Genomic DNA, 20,937 nt, shown 5'->3' with positions numbered 1-20,937 from the left:
CTGAGGTTCTTCTACACTAAAAGGAGGAACATTCTGAGAGCAGCTTCACCACAAACTCTTCAATACAGCAACGACACTTAGGAAACATGATGAGGAGAGGAGATGAGGAGAAGAGGAGGAGGGAGGAGAGGAGAGGAGGAGAGGAGGAAAGAGAGGAGGAGAGAGAGGAGGAAAGAGAGGGAAAGAGAGGAGAGGAGGAAAGAGAGGAGAGAGAGGAGGAAAGAGAGGAGAGGAAAGAGAGGAGAGGAGGAAAGAGGAGGAAAGAGATGAGAGAGAGGGGGAAAGAGAGGAGATGAAGAAATAGAGGAGGAGAGAGAGGAGGAAAGAGAGAGGAGGAAATAGAGGAGGAGAGAGAGAGGAGGAAAGAGAGGAGAGAGAGGGGGAAAGAGAGGAGAGGAGGAAAGAGAGGAGGAGAGAGAGCGGGAAAGAGGAGAGGAGGAAAGAGAGGAGAGAGGGGGGGAAAGAGAGGAGAGAGAGGAGGAGAGAGAGGAGGAAAGAGAGGAGAGGAGGAGAGAGGAGGAAAGAGAGGAGGAGGAAAGAGAGGAGAGAGAGGAGGAAAGAGAGGAGGACAGAGAACAGAGGAGGAAAGAGAGGAGGAGAGAGGAGGAAAGAGAGGAGAGAGAGGAAAGAGAGGAGAGAGATGAGAGAGATGAGAGGAGGAAAGAGAGGAGAGAGAGGAGAGAGAGAGGAGGAAAGAGAGAGGAGGAAAGAGAGGAGAGGAGGAAAGAGAGGAGAGGAGGAAAGGGAGGAGAGAGGAGGAAAGAGAGGAGAGAGAGGAAAGAGAGGAGAGAGATGAGAGAGGAGAGGAGGAAAGAGAGGAGAGAGAGGAGGAAAGAGAGGAGAGAAGAGGAAAGAGAGGAGAGGAGGAAAGAGAGGAGGAAAGAGAGGAGAGGAGAAAAGAGACAAGGAAAGAGGAAGAGGAAAGACGAGGAGGAGAAAAGAGGAGGAGGAAAGAGGAGATGAGGAAAGAGGAGACGAGGAAAGAGGATGAGGGAACACTTTCTGTCAGTGAATCAGTGAAAAAACATACAGAACAAACCTTAAAAGCTCAGACACACATGCTGACATAATGCATTCATACACACACACACACACACACACACACACACACACACATACACCCACTCACACGAGCACACAATCGCATAGAGGCTCGACATGTGTATGCAAACGGACGTGTGTGCACACATACACACACAGGATCACAAATGCACACACACACACACACACACACACACACACACACACACACACACACACACACACACAACATTAATGCGACACAAGAAAGTTCTCTGTTTCCTATTGAGGTGAAAAACAGAATATATTATTAACTATTAATCATCATCATCATCATAATAACTATCATCATCATCATAATAACTATCATCATCATTGTCTCTATACCTCTGCGTGTGTCAGACCTTCTAACAGCTAGTCATGAGACGTCCTATGTTTTTTTTATACACATATCCACAAAGAAAGTCACTGCACCCGTTGGCACAAAATGGGAGTTGTGTCTTTGTATGGGGGCGGGGCCGGAGGAGGAGCAGGAGGGTGGGGGCGGGGCCGGAGGAGGAGCAGGAGGATGGGGGCGGGGCTGCAAGTGGATTGGAAATGTCATTTTTCCCCTTTCCAACATTTGATTTTGTAGTCCCGTTTTGTACGTTTTCTTATTTCTTTCTTTTCTCCCCCTGTTAAAAGCGAAATTCCACCTCAAAACAGAATTGGTATAAGTCGCCTGTGATCTGGAACAAAGAATCCTGGTTTCGGGGGGAAATTCCAGCTTGAAACAGATGTATTTTTTATTAAAAAACGAACTTCTGTTATTGGTGAGAGCACAGGGAGACCTCACAGATTCTGTTTTTAGGGTGGATTTCCACTTTAACCCTCTCCTCCCAGAACCACGTCTTCCGGTCTGTTCCGCCGTGGGAACTGTTTTATTATTATCATTTCTTTGTGTTTGTTTTGTGTTGCCGGGCAACGTGGGAGCAGTCAGTCCTGGAGCAGTTCACAACGGGTTACTCTATCCCCTGCGTATTATTATCATGTTTAACCCTTTCAGCTCTGCGTGTTGCTCCCAGCAGTAAACAAAGAGACCTGGTCACTAAACGAGTGTTTGTTCCGACACACCTAAAGGTCCCATGTCCCAGACGAGAGGAGAACAGAGGGAGGAGCTGAGTTTAGACCACGCCTCCTTTCAACCCCCTCCCCCTCCTTCCACCGACTCTGGTTCCGTCCCTCCGCTCAGTTTGGAGGAGAGGGGAGGAGGGGAGAGAGAGGAGGTGAAGGAGTTTAGATTGTACCTCCTTTCACACTTCCTCTAAAGTCTGGCTCCTCCCCAAGGTTTCTCCCCTAGAACCCGTGGTTTGGAAGAGGAGAAAGGAGGGGAACAGAGGACAGACGAGACTGGATCCTTCTTTCTCCCCCTACTCCTCTAAAACACCTCCTCTCATCGTCTTTACTTCATACAGTAGGTTGGCTGGTCTGGTCTGGTGGTTGGCAGGTTGGTTGGTTAGTAGCTTGGTGTGGCTGTCTCTGGAGTCTGGTGGAAGGTAGGTTGGTTTGTTTGGTTTGGTTGTGTCTTGCTTGGAGTCTGGTGGTTGGTGGATGGTGTCAGCACCAGGTCGGAGTGAGAGAGGACCCTTACAGAGCCTCGCTGCTTGCTGGGAGACAAGTGTGTGGAAGTGTACAGTATGTGTGTGTGTGAATGTGTGTGTGAGAGTGTGTATGTGTAGTACCCTTAAGTGTAGCACTTGGTGTGTCACTAATGTTTGACCATAGAGTCAGATGGTGATGGACCGTAGTAAACCTGCACTTAGGAACCTTTTCAAGAAAAACATCTCTAAGCATCTTAAACCTGCACTTAGGAACCTTTTTAAGAAAAACATCTCTAAGCATCTTAAACCTGCACTTAGGAACCCTTTCATGAAAAACATCTCTAAGCATCTTAAACCTGCACTTAGGAACCTTTTCAAGAAAAACATCTCTAAGCATCTTAAATCTGCACTTAGGAACCTTTTCATGAAAAACATCTCTAAGCATCAGATCTCACGTCAGCATTTTGATGGATCATGTTGACTTCTGTCTGTTATTACTGTTCAATAGTATTTGCTCATCTCAGCGTTGTCCCAGTATAATGTGTAGAGACGTGTCACCGTGATTAAGGGCTTATTTAAGGGCTTGAGTGAGGACTCTGTTTGTAGTCATAGCGACAGGACAGGCTAACGCCAACGGGCAAAAACCAGCTCCTGCTGAACCAGAGCGATCAGGAAGTGAAAGATAAGCACTTACGGGTCCAAAACCAAACCTCCCCTTTCAGTATCCGGCCAGTAAATACAGCGTGTGTCTGTGTTTCTATGACGACAGTGTACGGCAGCATGTGTGTGTACTGTGTACCCTACTGTTGTGTTGTCTCATTCATGTTGGTGATGTATGTACTATATGTACAGTATGTATGTGTGTGTGTGTGTGTGTGGCCTCTAGGTGTCAGTGTTGCTGCAGCACGCTGCGTGGCCTATTGTGTCAGTGTTGCTGCAGCACGCTGCATGGCCTCTAGGTGTCAGTGTTGCGGCAGGACGCTGCATAGCCTCTAGGTGTCAGTGTTGCTGCAGAACGCTGCGTGGCCTCTAGGTGTCAGTGTTGCTGTAGCACGCTGCATGGCCTCTAGGTGTCAGTGTTGCTGCAGCACGCTGCGTGGCCTCTAGGTGTCAGTGTTGCTGCAGGACGCTGCGTGGCCTCTAGGTGTCAGTGTTGCTGCAGCACGCTGCGTGGCACCCAGCCCTCTGCGGGCGGGGACTCCGAGTTGGCGGGCCGGTAGACGAGACACTGTCCGTGCTGATTGGTAGCCAGGATCTGAACCTTCTCTCCTTGCAGCACCGTGATCTCGTCCTCCCGCACCGCGCTGAAGTCCTGCGTCACCAACACCAGCTCCTGGAGACACAGGAGACGACAGAGACATGTCTTATATTTCATTATACAATGGCATGCAAATTTCTCGATTCTGATTGGCTGAAACAGTCAAGTTACACATGGTTATTTCTTATAACCCACGCTCGTGGTCCCAGAACCTGCCCACAACCGAATTACAATCACTCCGCCGTTCGTGGTTTTAGAAATGAAAGCAAGATGGAGGACAATAATCTTTACGAATGGATATGTTGAAAGCGTCATAACGACTAAATCAAAAACGATTCTGTCACTGCGAATGTGTTCGTTTCTTACACAATGTTGGATTATGTAATTGGTGGGTCATGAGTAATTGTGGAACAAAATATAAATCGCGAGAAGTCTGTTGTTAGATGCCATTCGTCAAAAGGACATTCATTTCACTGTTTTTTTTTTTATCCACTTTTTCTCCCATTTCTATATTTTTCTCCCATCCCAATTTCGTATCATCCAATTCAACTCTCCCCTGTCACGAACGTTGTTTCTTGCCTCCCACAAGCCGGCTGCAATGTGGACTAAGTCATACATAGCACAAGTCCCCTCCGGTACTTGAGGTAACAGCAGTCGCATATTTTCACCTGCGCAGCTCGATCTCTCAGTGGCGAGGAGTAACGCGTGGGAGGCTCAAGCTGCCCCCGACACTTCCTGATTCTACTGCGCAGGCGCACCAACCGACCTGTAGGAGTCGCTGTCCACAACGCCTGATCCCCACCCATCAGTTTCCCACCCCCTAATACGGCCAATGTGTATTAGTACGGACGACCAGCTAAACTGAAAGCAATGTGGAGCGCTGGGATCGCCTGTTCTCCGCATTCGTGGCGAGCGCCTTGCCCACTACGCAACATTTATTTCACTGTTAATAAAATTTTCAAGCAATCAATCAATCAAACCAATAACACACGCTCACACGGAGGTGTGCTGTTGTAAGTGAGCGTGGGTTATTGAATTGATTGATTGATTGATTGATTGAAAATGTTATTAATGTCCGCCTTGTTTTGAACTGGTTAAGAACTGTTAAGAACTTCATTCGTAGAAGTTTTCTTTGCCCTATAGGAGGATTTTTTTTTTTATATATATTTTATTTTACATTTTTCAGAACATTGTACAAACATGACAAACAGTATACCAACATGACATTACAGACACACTCAGACAGTGAAAGTAAAAAGATGCATTAAAGAAAAAAAAACAATAACACATTTTTCACATTTGATATTACAACACGGTTACCAGCCATACATGACTGAGAAATATTGTGTTTGGTTTGGGGGCCCTCATAGGGGGACTGTGAGATCAGACGGGCGAATCAGCTGCCGCCTCTAGCCTCATCGAGGTAGGCTAAGAACGGGTCCCAGATTTTTGAAAACCTTTTAAGTGAATCGGTTCTCAGGAACCTTAGTCTCTCCATCCGTATGACAGAGGTCATGTCCGCCATCCACAGTTGGAAAGAAGGTGCTGAGGAGGACTTCCACTCCATCAGTATTTGTTTTTTAGCAACCGTTGTCCCCAGTGTCAAAGATTGTTGTACAGCTGTAGGAAAGCTCAGAGAGGACTCAGAGCAGCCGAAGATGGCGAGCTCTGCCCCCGGCTGTATAGTTATCTTGTAGGCCTTAGAGTACCAGTCAAATATTTTGGCCCAGAATCATTTTTTTTTTTTGATCAAATTTTTTATTATTATTAATTACATGAAACAGGACAACACAATAACCACAGTAACAAAAAACATAACTTCACAGGAGAATAACAAACAATAATAATACAGAATAATAAATTATAAAGACAAAAAGAAAAAGAAACAGCGTCCAACCTATCAAATATAGATGGCTACTTCAATAACAAAAAGGGTCTTCAAAACATGGCAACCTTTCCCCACCTTTACAAAGTGGAGTGACTTAAAAGATTGTTTATGAGAGTGTTGCCGCAGATTTACTGTAGATAGCCTAGGTCCCTTACACATGCTCAAGACTGCCAAACTCGCAGAAGGTAAAATGTAAGAAGAAAGAAATTCTTCCTCCAAGTTGGTTGACAGGTCAATCAGTCTGCCAATATTAGTCCCTTGGGGAGATGGCATGTGAATTGACATATAGCGCAGAATAGCTAAATACCAACCCCCCCTAAAATCCCCCCAGTCAAAGTTAAGAAGGACAAGACAAAAACCAAGACAGACAAGACATTTCCTCCTCCCCCTCCCCAGAGACCGCCGGACCCCCCCGATCAAGCGCCCCAACCCCGCTCAGCCGCACACTGCGGTCTTTACCTTCTCAGCTGCTGCGAACCACAGGTCAATTCCAGCCTGCTCTACCCCGATCACCCGGGCCGTGGATATCTCAAGATAAATCACATCCAATAGAGTTAGGGACCAGTTAATCATTGTAAGCTTCTCAGGCTCCTTCCATCTCATTGCTATTAGCTTCTTCGCTGCTGTGACGCCCGCTAGGACAACCCTTTTCAGTTGTACGGACGCGGGTAGTGTCGTTATATCGTTCAGGAGTAGCGTAACAGCTGTGAATGGGATAGTTAAGCCACACAGATCTGAAAGTTTGTCCGTTATTGACCTCCAGAAGCGGGCCACTGGTGGGCAATCCCAATACATATGCATATAAGTGCCAGTGGCCTTTTGAGAACACAAAGTGCACCGAGAGTCGGTTATCAGTCCCATAGCATATAGCTTCCTAGGTGTAAGATAGGTCCTATGAATATAATTAAAATTAATTTGCTGGTGATTGGGGTTGCGGGAAGATAATGCCACATTTGCCCAAACATCATCCCAGTCAAACTCGGGGTCCAACTCCGGGATATCCACACGCCAGATTGTATCCAATGATACATTTTTATACGTGGATTGAATTAAGAGCGTATAAAAGTCGGAGACAAACCCTCTGGATGTCGTCCTGTCCACTATGAGCCTGAGGAAGGGGTGTGGGTGCAAGGCTTGAGCCCACGGTACGCCATGCGCCCTCAGTGCTGACCTTAGTTGAAGGTAAAGAAAGAAGGACTCGCCGGGAAGATCATAAAATTCTCTTAAGTCCTGAAACGCACGGAGGCCGTTCTTATCATAAATATCCTCCAGAGTATGCACTCCCCTCCTTTGCCATTGAGGAATATTAACCGGCTTGTGTCCAACAAGTAATTGCTGGTTATTAAAAATTGGAGAGTCCAGGTGCCATGGGCATTTAACCCCACACGACCTCTGTACATTACGCCACGTTTGGATCACGTGAGTTATGATCGGTCCATACCTCAGCCGGCATTTCGAAATAGAGACAGTGGAGTACACTACATCCTGCAATCTTAGCGGAGATACCGCCGCCGCTTCTAAGGAGCGCCACGATACAGCCTCTACAGGGTCTAGCCAGCACATCAGAGGTCTCAGTGAAAAGGACCAGAAATAAAGTTTAAAATCAGGGATTGCGAGGCCCCCATCTTGTTTTCTACGTTGAGTAGTAGCCCTTTTGATTCTCGGGCGTTTGTTATTCCAGATAAACTTAGATACCATCGATTGTACCTTGCGCCAGTGGTCTATTGGAGGGGGCAGGGGGAGCATTGAGCTAATAAAATTTATCCTAGGCAGGATGTTCATTTTGATTATGGAAGCCCGGGCTTGTAAGGAGTTAGGAAGGGACGACCACCTGTCTAGATCCTGGCGTATTTTATCATAAGTACCCGTGAAGTTGTACTTAGTAGTTTGGTTCAGCGTGGGGAATATCTCTATGCCCAAGTATTTAAAATGTTCTACTATGGGGATATCAGCTGGTAGTCGTACCGCCTTGGCCAGTTCATTAAGAGGTAGGCAGGCTGATTTGTTCCAGTTAATCTTAAAGCCTGATAATTTACCAAAGTCGTCGATTATCCTCAATAATTTTGTGGCCGACCGGGAGGGGTCGTCCATGAAAATCAGCAGGTCATCCGCATAGAGAGCAATTTTGTGTGGAGTATTATTGACCATTATGGGGACGATGTCCTCCGATTGCCTAATAAATTGGGCCAAAGGTTCGAGGGAAAGCGCGAACAGTCCTGGGCTCAGAGGACAACCCTGTCTAGAAGATCTGGAGACTGGAAAGAGTGTGGAACAGTTTTTGCCTGTCAGTATCATCGCAGACGGCGAGGCATACAGGACTTTAATCATATGAATAAAACTCTTCCCAAGACCCATGACCTCAAGTACCTTCCACAGGTATGACCACTCAAGTCTGTCAAACGCCTTCATGGCATCCAAAGACAGAACTGTGGATGGAGTTGTATTGTCTTTACTGTTATCGATTACATGCAACAGCCTCCTAAGATTATCTGCAGCCAGACGCCCCGGGATAAAACCAGTTTGATCGCAGTGTACCAATACAGACATAAATCTCTGCAGGCGACGGGCCAGCACCTTGGCAAACACTTTTAAATCGGCCCCGAGAAGACTCAAGGGTCTATAGCTACCACAATCATTGGGATCTTTGTCCTTCTTGAGAAGTAAAGAAATCAACGCCATATTGACATCTCTTGAGAACTCCCCTTGTTCGATAGCGTAATTGATCATATCGAGCATCAATGGACCCAGTTGGTCCCAGAAAGCTAAATACACTTCGGGTGGAATACCATCCCAGCCTGGTGCCTTACCCCTCTGCATTTCAACAATTGTCTCCCTCAATTCCACGAGAGTAATCGGTCTCCCCAGTTCCTTGGCCTCTTCCTCAGAATGAACGATTCAAATTTAGAGTCATCAAGATTACCCTCTGAGCTATATAACTGTGAGTAAAACTCTTTAAAAGTGTCATTGATCTTTTTCGAATCAGTAGTGACTGCACCCTGGCTCGTCCTAATCGAGGGGATATCCGAGAAATGATCATTTGAGCGTATTTTCATTGCCAATAGATGGCTAGGTCTGGAGCCGTGAAAATAGTAATTTTGTCTTGTCCTATGTATCAAGAACTCAGACTGTTGTTTAAGTATGGAGTTTATTTCTTTTTTGACTATCTTACGTTGTGTGTTTAGTCGTTCATTATAGTTAGTTTGCAAGGATGCGTATAGGTCCGCATATAATGATTCCAGTCCTTCTAGCTTTTTTGACCGGGATTTTCGCAAATTGGAGGCAAATAGTGTGACATGACCCCTGATAAATCCTTTCAATGCGTTCCACAGGACCCTAGGGTCATCTACTGTGCCAACGTTGATCTGCAAAAATTCAGCTAGTTTACTCCTAAACTCAGAACAGAAGTCATCGTTCTTTAGCAAGGTCGAATTAAAACGCCATCTGGGAGCTCTTGCGGAGAGCCTGCCAAAGGTTGCCGTAAGGAAAATCCCCTTGTGGTCTGAGAGAGCCAAGGGAACCAATGAGACATCGAAACTATCAAACATATTAGGGGACGCGAATGCATAGTCAATTCGAGAGAAGCTTTTGTGTCTGGCTGACAGGTGAGAGTAATCTTTGAGGGTGGGGTTGGATAAGCGCCAAAGGTCTGTGAGCCCCGTGTCCTTGGCCCACATCCTAAGGGCCTTAGAGGCCCGTTTTTGGTCGCTCGTTTCAGAGGGCCCGGACCTATCCATCTCCGCATCCCAGCACGCATTAAAATCGCCACCCACAATGAGAGCGTATCCATTAAGTTCCAACATATTCTTTGTGATTGTATTATAGAACGCTGAATCAAATGTGTTAGGAGCATACAATGCTATTATAGCCATCTTCCTATGCAAGAATTCAACTTTTGCTATAGTAATCCTTCCCTCCGTGTCCGACCATACATCCAAGACTTTGATATCAAGGTTACGTCTTGTAACTATGACTACTCCTTTCGTCTTATCATCGGCTGAGGATGAGGAGATAACGTGATATTGCCGATTTGCCAGTCTTGACACGTCACCTACCAATAAATGCGTCTCACTAAGGAGAGCAAGGTCAATATTTCTCCTCTTCAATAGCCAAAGGACACTGGCACGCTTGTGTGGGGCGTTAAGCCCTCCTGCGTTCCAAATTAAAATATTCAATTTAGCCATGGTCGAGCTCGTCTAAATGCGTAGAGAACATACCAGTGCAGCCAGGCTGAGTACAGAGGCGCTGATCCAGGCGGGCCCAGACGGTCAATCCCAGGAGTTCAGAGGAGGAACAATTACACACATATAAGACAACAGTACATAAAACACATAAAAATACCACCCCAGCTACAACCCCCCCTCCTTCTACTCTAAACCCTAACCCACCCGTCCTATTATAAGCCCCCCTATACCCACTCTCCAATCCCCACCCTATGCCCCATCCACTGAGGATGGTCATCTTCCTATCACTTCCCACTAGAGACATGGATCCAATAAGACGCTCCCCACTCCAACCCCCCTCTAGATAAACCCCTGAGTAAACCCCCACTAGTCCAATAAACACAAATAATAATAAAAATAAAATTCAATAAAGATATCGGTCGAAAACCACCTGAGCCCTGGCCCCAACATAAGACAACCATAATGGTAAAAATAGCCATTATTAAATAATAACTCCACATCAACCTGCAACCATCTATTTCCGAATCTGCGCTTCAACGTCGCAATGTTATAGCCCAAATGGGTACAGGAAAATTCAAAACAAAATTAAATTAAAGCATCCCAGCCGATAGTCTAAGGCAGCATCGGGTCACAGGTTAATTGTGCAAAATTGTGTGAACAATGTCAATTAAACAATGACAATAATAAGAAAGGGAAAAAAGGGGTTATGGTTAAAGTGCACCCCTGAAGCAGTCTCTCTGATCAGGCACAACGGCTGAAATGACATAACCTATGTAAGAATCGACAATAATAGGAAAAGGAAAAAGAGGGTTATGGCTAAAGTGCAAGCAAAGTTAAACCTGACCGGGCTGACCCAGCCTGTTATCACATATTTATGTATATTCGTTCGAGAGCCAACGTGAACCTTGGCCCTAACATGACAGCTATAATGGAAAAATTAGCCATTATTATATAATTACTCAACATCAACCCTGTGACCATCTACCTCGTAGTCTGCATATTAATGTTGCAACGTTATAGTATAAATGGATAAAGGAAAATTCAAAACAAAATCAAAGCATATCAGCAGTTAGTCTAAGGTAGGATCGAATCACAGTTAAATTGCTCATTCAAATGCCATTAAAACAGCGACAATAATAGGAAAAGGAAAAAGAGGGTTATGGCTAAAGTGCAAGCAAAGCTAAACCTAAGCCAGCCTGTTATCACATATTTTATGTATATTCGGTCGAGAGCCAACGTGAGCCTTGGCCCTAACATGACAGCTATAATGGAAAAATTAGCCCTTATTATATAATTACTCAACATCAACCCTGTAACCATCTACCTTGGAGTCTGCATATTAATGTCGCAACGTTATAGCACAAATGGATCACGGAAAATTCAAAACAAAATTAAGGCATATCAGCAGTTAGTCCAAGGTAGAATCGGATCACATTTAAATCGCGCATACAGATGACATAAAAACAGCGACAATAAGAAAAAAAAAAGGAAAAGAGGGTTATGGCTAAAGTGCAAGCCATATAACCATATAGCCATAAAGTGCAAGCCATACCCGACCAAACCTGTTATCATATATTGTATATGCATATTCAACCGACCTTGGCTTCTACTATTGGATCCCAAAGCTCAAAACAACCTGGATATAAAAATAAAAGCATACCAGAAGTTAGTTAAGGACCCGATCACTCTTGAATTGTGCAAACCAATGTCACTTTGAACAGCAACAGCAACCAAAATACGTAACCATTAACGGGTCTCGAATGTCTCAGCGCAGACGATAGACGAAGCCCGCTCAGCTAGCCCGAGGCTAGCGCGTAAGCTAGTGATGAATCCGGATAGCACGTTAGCCTATTATGTACATTGTTCAGCTAGCTCGTTAGCTTCCAAAGAGGCGATACACAAGTACGACCATGAGGTCAGCTTTAGCAAGTAACAGAAGTCATTGGGAAGCCCCGCTAGTTGGATGGGCAGTGGGCAGTTAGCATGTCTGGGCATGACAGCAAGTATTTGTGAATAGTCGGCCTAATCATTGTATATAGGCCCACACCGCCAAGTCACTCACCCGACATAGATATTAAGCAACAGTCCCGGGTATCCCCGCGAGATATTCCTTCGCTTTAGCCAACGACCAAAATGAACGCTGACCATCGACCTTCTCCAATACAGATAATTTCGCGGGAGCGAATAACGTGGGCCTCAGGCCTAGTTTCCATAGCTTAGTCAGGACCACCTTGTATTCGCCTCTCTGTGCTTGAACCTCCGGCGTAAAGTCTTCGAAAATGGCCACTTTGTGATCGCCAAGCCTCAGATTACCCCTTCTGGTACGAGCCGACCGCATGATGAGTTCTCTCTGCTGAAGCCTGTTCAGCTTGACTATGATGGGCCTCGGCTCTTTGTTCACGCCGGGAGAAAACCTGCCCGCTCTGTAGGCCGACTCACAGACAGGAGGCGAAGGGAGGACGTCCGTCCCTAGTATTTTCTGCAGCAGTTCGGGCATGGTCTCAGAGAGACGGCCTTCACCGCTGGCCTCCGGTACTCCAACAATCCTGACGTTGTGGCGTCTATCCCGGGACTGCATCTCCTCCATTTGTTGACTTCAGCCTGCCTAGCCAGCAGGGCGGATTCGAGACCCGCCATCTTCTCGCACTGTAATGATACCTCCGTCGTTAGCATGGCTAGTTCGTTAGCATTAGCCGATGAGGCAGCGTGAATCGACTCCATCTTGTCTGTCAGCGGGACCACCGCCAGCCGTATCTCTTCCGATATCTCACGACGGAGGTTGACACAAAAATCCGCCAACACTTTCTTCTGTGCTTCAGCGACGCGTGCCTCAGAGTCTGCGTGTAGCTTGGTCATGACCAAGAGCACAGCTTCGCTTATTTCCCCGACACCGGACGACGATGCGGCCAGGCCCGGTGGTGGTGGTTTGCTGGTTGGGGCGCTCATGGCTCTAGTTTCCACCCCCGTCATTGCAGAAAGTCAAAAAAAGGCGATGACAGTATACTAAACACGACGACCTAGCAAACAGATAAAAAACAAATAAAAATAAAATAAAGACTAATGGGGAGAAACGTATATTCAGCACGGTAGAAGGGAGCTCATGTGAAACACGTCTACTCCATGATCGCTCAGCTCCGCCCCTCTCATTTTGGCCCAGAATCCTGTTAGTGAAGGGCAAAACCAGAAGGCATGAGAAAGTGTACCCTCTGATACCTGGCACCTGTCGCACAGAGGTGAAACAGAGGGGTAGATCTTGTGCAATCTATGCTTGGAGTAGTAGAGACGATGCACAACTTTAAATTGGATCAGCTGGTGTCTACTATTGACTGAGCCAAGTTGTACTATAGACAGACTCCTATCCCATATAATATCAGATAGATCAATACCGAGTTCCTCCTGCCATTGTTCTTTAATCTTCTCAGTAGAGGCCATATTACAGTTGTCAAACAGACACACAAACCTAGAGATGAGGTGCTTGGAGTGGGGAGGGCTCAGCAATATATCAAAGAAAGAATGTTCAATTGGGAGCTCTTCGAAAGCCTGAACTTTGGATCTAACATAATTTCTGACTTGTAAAAATCTGAGCCAGTTGGTGCCGGGCAACTCAAACTTCCTCTTTAGTAGATCGAAGGATGCAAAGTGACCGTCTATGTATAAGTCCTTAATGGAAGCTAGCCCCTTCCCACTCCAGGCAAGGTAGCCCCTGTCTGTCCATGGAGCCGAAAAAGTGTGATTAAAACAGATTGGTGCATGGATAGAAACATCTGGTAGGCTCAAAGCACCCCTGATTTGATTTAAAATTCTGACAGAGTTTTCCACGACAAAACTTAGTTTCAAGCTTCTTAAGATCCCGGGTACCCCTGGTTTGACAAATAGCATAGCTGGCAAGGATGAGTTAATAAGGGAATTAGCCTCCATTCTCAGCCACAAGGGGGCCCCAGGAGTCAATTCACCTGTTGTCCCCTGCCGCCAGTACATCAGAGCCCTTACATTGGCAGCCCAGTAGTAGTGCCTAAATACTGGCAAGGCCAGCCCTCCCTCAGATTTAGGTTTTTGCAAGTGCATTTTTGAGATTCTGTGATTCTTATAATTCCAGATGTAAGACAGAATTACAGAGTCCAGTTCCTTGAAAAAAGACTTTGTGAGAAAGATGGGAAGATTTTGACAAAGGTATAGGAATCTGGGGAGAGAGACCATCTTGACAGAGTTTATGCGGCCTATCATGGAGAGGGGTAGCACTTTCCAATTTTCAATGCATTGTTTTAGCCTTGAAACATAGTCGGCAAAGTTCAATTTAAATATTAATTCAGGATCTTTGGGTATGGTCAGACCAAGATAGGTGAGGCGATCTTTTGCCAATTTGAATGGGAGATTTTCCAGGAAACCGGGAGTGAAGGTGTCAGAAAGAGGCATAAAGTCACTCTTTGTCCAGTTAATTGTGTATCCGGATAGCTCACCGAAAGAGGTAATTAATTCTAAAAGAGGGGGAATCGATATCTCTGAATTGTGTAGGTATAATATTACATCGTCAGCATACAAGCTGATGCGTGTCTCGACGCCTCCTACTTTCAAGCCTACAAGACTTGGGTGACTGCGTATTTTTAGGGCAAGGGGTTCGAGCGCAACGGCGAAAAGCGCCGGCGAAAGAGGGCAACCCTGCTGGACAGAACGGAGCAGTGGAAACCTGGTTGACTTCTCCCCGTTGGTTATAACTGAACATGTTGGACTGGCATATATGAGTTTTACCCAGGATAAAAATGTATCACCAAACCCGAATCTATGCAGTGACTCAAACATATAAGGCCTGATCGAACGCCTTCTGTGCGTCAAGTGATAAAATCGCAGCACCCCTGGTCCGACTATGACCAGCATACATGGTGTTGAGGAGGCGTCTGACATTGAAGAAGGAAAATCTATTCGGAATGAACCCTGTTTGGTCAGGGTTAATGATGGTTGACAGGTGTTTATTTAGTCGAACAGCCAGCATTTTAGTAATTACCTTTCTGTCGAAATTTTGGAGTGCTATGGGTCTGAAGCTGGCCGGGTCTACTTCCTCCTTCCCCTTTTTTAATATGAGGGCAATATTAGCTTCGTATAATGTTTTGGGTAGGACTCCGTCCTTCTCAGAACTGGATATCATTCTGAGGAGGAGTGGTGCGAGAATGTCACAGAATTTCTTGTAAAATTCAGCACTGTATCCATCTGGCCCAGCTGCTTTACCTGATGAGAATGATTTAATGGTTGAAGTTATTTCTCCCAATGTGAAATCACAGTCTAAATCCTTTCTAGCATCATCACTCAGTTTGGGTGTTTCAAGAGGGTCAAAGAAGTCGTTCAAATCAGATTGAGTGGGATCACATTTAGATGAATAAAGTTCACTGTAAAACTCCTTAAAACGGTCATTTATCTCCCTGGGGTTAGTCTGTCTTAGTTTTAAAAGGAGAGTGTTTATTTGACCACCCAATATACAGTTATATTCATACTTTAGCTTCAATATTTTATTATAATCTTCAGGGGATTTTGAGGCCTGATATGCCGTCTCGAGGGCGGGAAGAGCATTGTTAATCTCAATCAGTCGCCTTTCTCTCTCCCTTTTGGCAGTGGATTCATATGAGATTACATCCCCACGAATTACAACCTTTAATGTTTCCCACAGTGTGGAGTCTGACACTTCACCATTGTCGTTAAATTCCATAAAAGATGTTAATTTGGTGGTGATATACTCTACAAACTTCCCTTCAGCAAGTAAGGAGGGGTTGAGACGCCAAGAGTATGTTTGCTTGGGGATGGAGAGATCTAGGGACATTGACAGGGGGCTGTGGTCAGAAATCAATATGTTGTTGTATTTTGTGTTGGTGACATGGGAGATTAGTTGGGAGTCTAATAAAAAATAGTCTATTCTACTATAGGATTTATGGGGATGAGAGTAGAATGAGTAATCCCTGTCAGTCGGGTGCTGAACCCTCCAAATATCTACTAGGTTCCTGGATTTAATCAGGTTGTTCAGAACCCGAACTGATGAGATATCTGGGGGTGGGCGTGTAGATAGTCTGTCCATGTATGGGTCTAGATAACAGTTCAGGTCACCGCCAATTATTACATTTGAGTTACTAGTGTCGGGGAGCAGGTTGAAAACGTTCTTAAAAAAATTTGGGTCATCAGTATTTGGACCATAGATGTTAAGTAAAGTCAAGGGGAATGAATTAATGGTGCCTGAAACTAAAATATATCTACCAAAAGGATCAGCAGTCATAGAAGTCAATTGAAATGGGACATTTTTCTTAAAAAGGATAGCCACGCCGCGAGCATGGGAGGAGAAAGGCGAGTGATAGGCCTGCGAAATCCAATTACACCTCAGGCTACATTGTTGTGTGGCTTTGACGTGTGTCTCCTGTAAAAATATCACGTCCGCAGACAGAGATTTAAGGTGCCTGAAGACTTTTTGCCTTTTCATGATATTGCCTAGTCCTCTTACGTTCCAGGAAACTAACGTGACAGCTTTACCTCCGATCTGGATCTTATTCTGAGTTGCTGCCATATATAAGCAAGAAAAGAAAAACACTTCTGCTAATAAGCACAGATATACATAGCAAAATAATAGAGCGGCTGGTAGTTATATAAAGGTGAGAAATTAAAAACAATTTCACAAACCTGTCTGAGTGTAACATGGAAAACAAAAAACAGAAACCCCCCCTAGCCCCGTGTCCCCCTGAGCTAGGCACGTAATGCCTCTTTATATCAAACCCGTCTGTGTTTAACACAATAACAAACAAACCCTCCCTCCCCCCGTATCCCCCTGAACTTGACACGTGATGTACCGTTTTAATCAGCACAACCAGTTACTGTAGTTAGGACGACGTTTGTAACCCCATGATTATACTATATTGTAACATACACTTCTGATATGCAAGTCCTTTCACATCACACATCCCATAAACAAAACCTGTAGTGTTCCCAAAGACCATTTATAACAGCCTAATGAGTAATTAGGGAAAAAGGCAAACAAACAAACAAACAAACAAACTGTAAATAATTATTCGAATGGGATATGTGGGCAGTCCTAATAATTGGTCACTTACTGCTAATACCCTCGTAAAAAAGATCTGCTTCCTCCGCGGTCTCGAACATGCGAGTCAGTCCGTTAACGGTAACCCGAAGGCGGGCTGGATAGACGAGGCCGAAGCGTATCCCATCTTTGTAGAGCTGGGATTTCACCTTGTTAAAGGTGGCCCGTTTCTTGGCGAGTGTGGCGCTGAAATCTTCAAAGATCCGGATAGAATGCCCTTTGTATACGACGTCTCGGTTCTTCTTAGCCCACAAAAGCACCCGTTCCTTTTGGGTATATTTATGGAAGCGGACAATGAAGTGTCGGGATCCTTGCTGCGGCTTCGGGCCCAGACTGCGGTGTGCACGGTCCAACTCCAGGTTGGGGTCCAGCTGCGCGTCTCTCGCCACCTCCATGAACAGCGCTGCCATGAAGAGCCGGGGGTCTTCTCCCTCCATTCCCTCTGGGATGCCGATCACACGGAGATTTTGTCGCTTAGAGCGTGACACCAGATCCTCAATGGTTAGTTGCAACTTCTCATTCATCTGAGTAGTGGATTCCAGTTTGGACTTCAACACGGCCACATCACGTCCCAGTGTGGTAATATCATCTGAATGTGCAGAAAGAGCCGTCTCCATTGCAGTCATCGTGGTGGTGTGTGAAGTTACCGTGTCGGTGATTTGTTGAAGAGAGGCTTGGAGTGGGGCTAAGGCGGCGTTCATGGATGCGGTAAGTTCATCTGTTACATTTTTACGCAGCTTATCAAGTTCACCCACCAGCATTTCGAGTGTCAGCTGCGCTGCGTTAGCATTAGCTTCTGACGCTGTTGGCAATGGAGTCTTGCTAGTAGCAGATCTCTCCTCGTGCTGCGGGCTAAAGTGTTGATGGATTAGTAGTTGGCTCTGGTTCTTGCGACCACGACCCGTCATTCTGGTACCGGGAAGAAGTTATGGTACTTAGTGTACCTTAAAGAGTGGAGGATATTAGCAAAAGTCGAGGTGCAAATGCTTCAAATTATCAAAAGTTTCAGGGAGCAAACGTTGTGCGTCCTATCAGCCCAACGCCATAACCGGAAGTCAGGAGGATTTTTTTTAACCTACTTTCTATAGAAGCAGCTGGGAGGTGCGCTGTTTTAAGTGAGCGTGGGTTATTGCATTGATTGATTGATTGATTGAAAATGTTATTAATGTCCGCCTTGTTTTGAACTGGTTAAGAACTGTTAAGAACTTCATTCGTAGAAGTTTTCTTTGCCCTATAGGAGGATTTTTTTTGTAACCTACTTTCTATAGAAGCAGCTGGGAGGTGCGCTGTTTTAAATGAGCGTGGATTATTGCATTGATTGATTGATTGATTGATTGAACATTTTATTAATGTCCGCCTTGTTTCAAACTGGTTAGGCTTAGGCCCTCTTTCGAAGTCGCCCTCTTAAGAAGTCAGTTATGCTTAGAGTTTATCTTTAGAGCAGGGCGATAGACCACCAGCCCTGATTCCAAACTCTAAGCATAACCAACTTCGAAAGAGGGCGACTTCGAAAGAGGGCCTAAGCCTAACCAGTTTGAAACAAGGCGGACATTAATAAAATGTTCAATCAATCAATCAATCAATTCAATAACCCACGCTCACTTAAAACAGCGCACCTCCCAGCTGCTTCTATAGAAAGTAGGTTAAAAATGAAGTTCTTAACAGTTCTTAACCAGTTCGAAACAAGGCGGACATTAATAAAATTTGCAATCAATCAATCAATCAAACCAATAACTCACACTCACTGCATTCTTGCCTTGAAACAGCGCACCTCACGGAGCTTCCACATGGAGGCAATTTTTAAAAAATGTTTGCTACTTTTTCTGCTGATGGTTTTGTCAATAAATCTTCAATTAATGTGTGTTTATTGTATAGCAATAAGGTTGGATGAATTCGGCCATTGTATAAAAGCATTACATCACATGACAGAGTGTGTTATAGAAATTATATCACGCCTATGGGGGTCTAACGACCCTCGGCTGCGCCTCGGGCCTAACAACCGCCCATAGGCGTGATCTAATTTCTATAACCCACTCTGTCTCGTGATGTAATGCTTAAATGATGTATCTGCACAACACTAACTCACCACATTTAGATAATAAAGTACTCAACCTCTACTGTCTTTAACTATGAATGAACACAACACTAATTAATTTTTTTTATTAGCGATCTGAAATCATATTGCATCACGCGAGCCTACCGTTGGAGATCCAGGGACCGCCGGCGCTCAGATGTGAAAAAAAAACGCCCCCTATCGTCTCCCAGATGGTAAATCACCCTTTTGGAATGGACTCAATGAAAGTGAATGGGAGAAACGGATTTCTGAAATTCTACTTCTCACTGATGCAGCCAGGGTCTACCAGAGTTCATTCTGGAGCCTCTGAGCCACGGCGAATATGGGTTATACTGTACACACGATGGATCAATACAATTATCTTTTTTTTTCGAATGGCGTCGGAAATTGGAATAAACCATTTGGATACCATCTGACCTCAGGTAAGGAATCTATGTTATCAGTGTTAGGATAATCAGACTCGTTTTCACGGATATATAAGCGTTTTATGTGATATGGCTGTTTTGACTCTAAAAGCCATGAGGAAATAAGAGCAGCGATTATCAGCGCACGGCACGAGCGTGTGTGCGCACACATATACTATCGATCATCTAGCGTTTATTTGAAAACGATTCATAAATAGGCCGACAAATGACAACGTTCTGGAATATTCCAGTAAAAGGCGATTATCATAGGCATGGGTTGTTTTTTTCCCCGAAAACGGGTGATTTTCAAAATGCTATCAAACGGAAATGAAGCGATAAAAATACAATCTGCCTTGATTGACTGGAAAATGATTCTTTGATAAGCGACGGGCAGATTAGACACATAGCCATAATTTAAAACATAGATTAGGCGATATTAACGTTAACATTGGCCGTGGATGGTGGCATTCAAGGGGGTAAAAAGGAAAACACGGCTGGCGCTCAAAGTGTTAATGCCTCGCTTAGGATTCATTTCATTCATTATTTGTTTGCAGCAGGAACAAGTGCAATAAACAAAAAAGGATAGATTCACTGTGTATTCTGCCTCATTTATTGATGAAATAAAACCGACATCAACCCAATTTACCACCGAGCGGAGAGTTTAGTGTCATAAAAAGATCGCTGATTTGTTAAGCTTGTTTTTAGCTTAGGTGCTAATATGCTTGCGTTTTAGCATGGTTAGCGAACATAGCATGATCAATATAACTCGCTATTGGTTGTTTGTACTAGTAACATTAATGCTAGTAGAATAGACACAACGTGAGGTAAGCACCATCCATTTTAAACCAGTTTATTACCTAATGCTAACGTTAGCAGATAGACGTGAGAGGTAACGTTAAAGCTTGTTGTTAGCCTAATGCTAATGCTAACGTTAACGTCAGCAGATAGACCCGAGAGGTAACGTTAAAGCTTGTAGAATAAACACAATGAGAGGTAACGTTAGCTTTAGCAGAATAGACACAACGAGAGTCTGGTTAATGTTGTTATTGATTGAAAACTGTGTTAAACTCTGGCTTGCTCCAAGCCCTCATGGACATAGCTATGCTCACAGAGCTTTCATGCTGTATGCCAGCGGCCCCGCCTCCCCACACGGAGACAAACTGAGTACTACCTGCAGTAGAAAAGGAACGAAGTACCAGGTACCTAAAGCGAGTAGAGTAGAGTCGAGTTGAGTCGAGTAGGTACTATGCAGTGGAAAAGCGCCATAAACTCACCACCTTTAGATAATAAAGTACTCAACCTCTACTGTCTTTAACTATGAATGAACACAACACTCTAACCCACTATCTTTAGATAATAAAGTTCTCAACCTCTACTGTCTTTAACTATGAATAAACACAACACTCTAACCCACCATCTTTAGATAAAGTACTCAACCTCTACTGTCTTTAACTATGAATGAACAC

The 20,937-nt window shown here is 44.8% G+C and overlaps 1 protein-coding gene across 1 annotated transcript in view; it reads right to left on the bottom strand.

The window, feature by feature from the left end:
- Window positions 1-982: 982 nt before the first annotated feature.
- LOC311234607 (kalirin-like) overlaps window positions 983-20,937 on the bottom strand; it is a 225,865-nt gene continuing 205,910 nt past the window's right edge. The window contains 3 exon segments of the mRNA XM_084321852.1: window positions 983-3,933; window positions 13,131-13,147; window positions 17,007-17,582. Of these exon segments, the coding sequence (XP_084177978.1) occupies window positions 3,748-3,933; window positions 13,131-13,147; window positions 17,007-17,582 (779 nt within the window). The 3' untranslated portion in view covers window positions 983-3,747.

Source organism: Notolepis coatsorum (assembly GCF_963971535.1).
Source record: "Notolepis coatsorum genome assembly, chromosome: 1".
In the NCBI taxonomy this organism is placed as follows: domain Eukaryota; kingdom Metazoa; phylum Chordata; class Actinopteri; order Aulopiformes; family Paralepididae; genus Notolepis; species Notolepis coatsorum.
The sequence above is the reverse complement of the archived record's forward strand: the minus strand, read 5'-3'. Positions and strand labels throughout refer to the sequence as shown.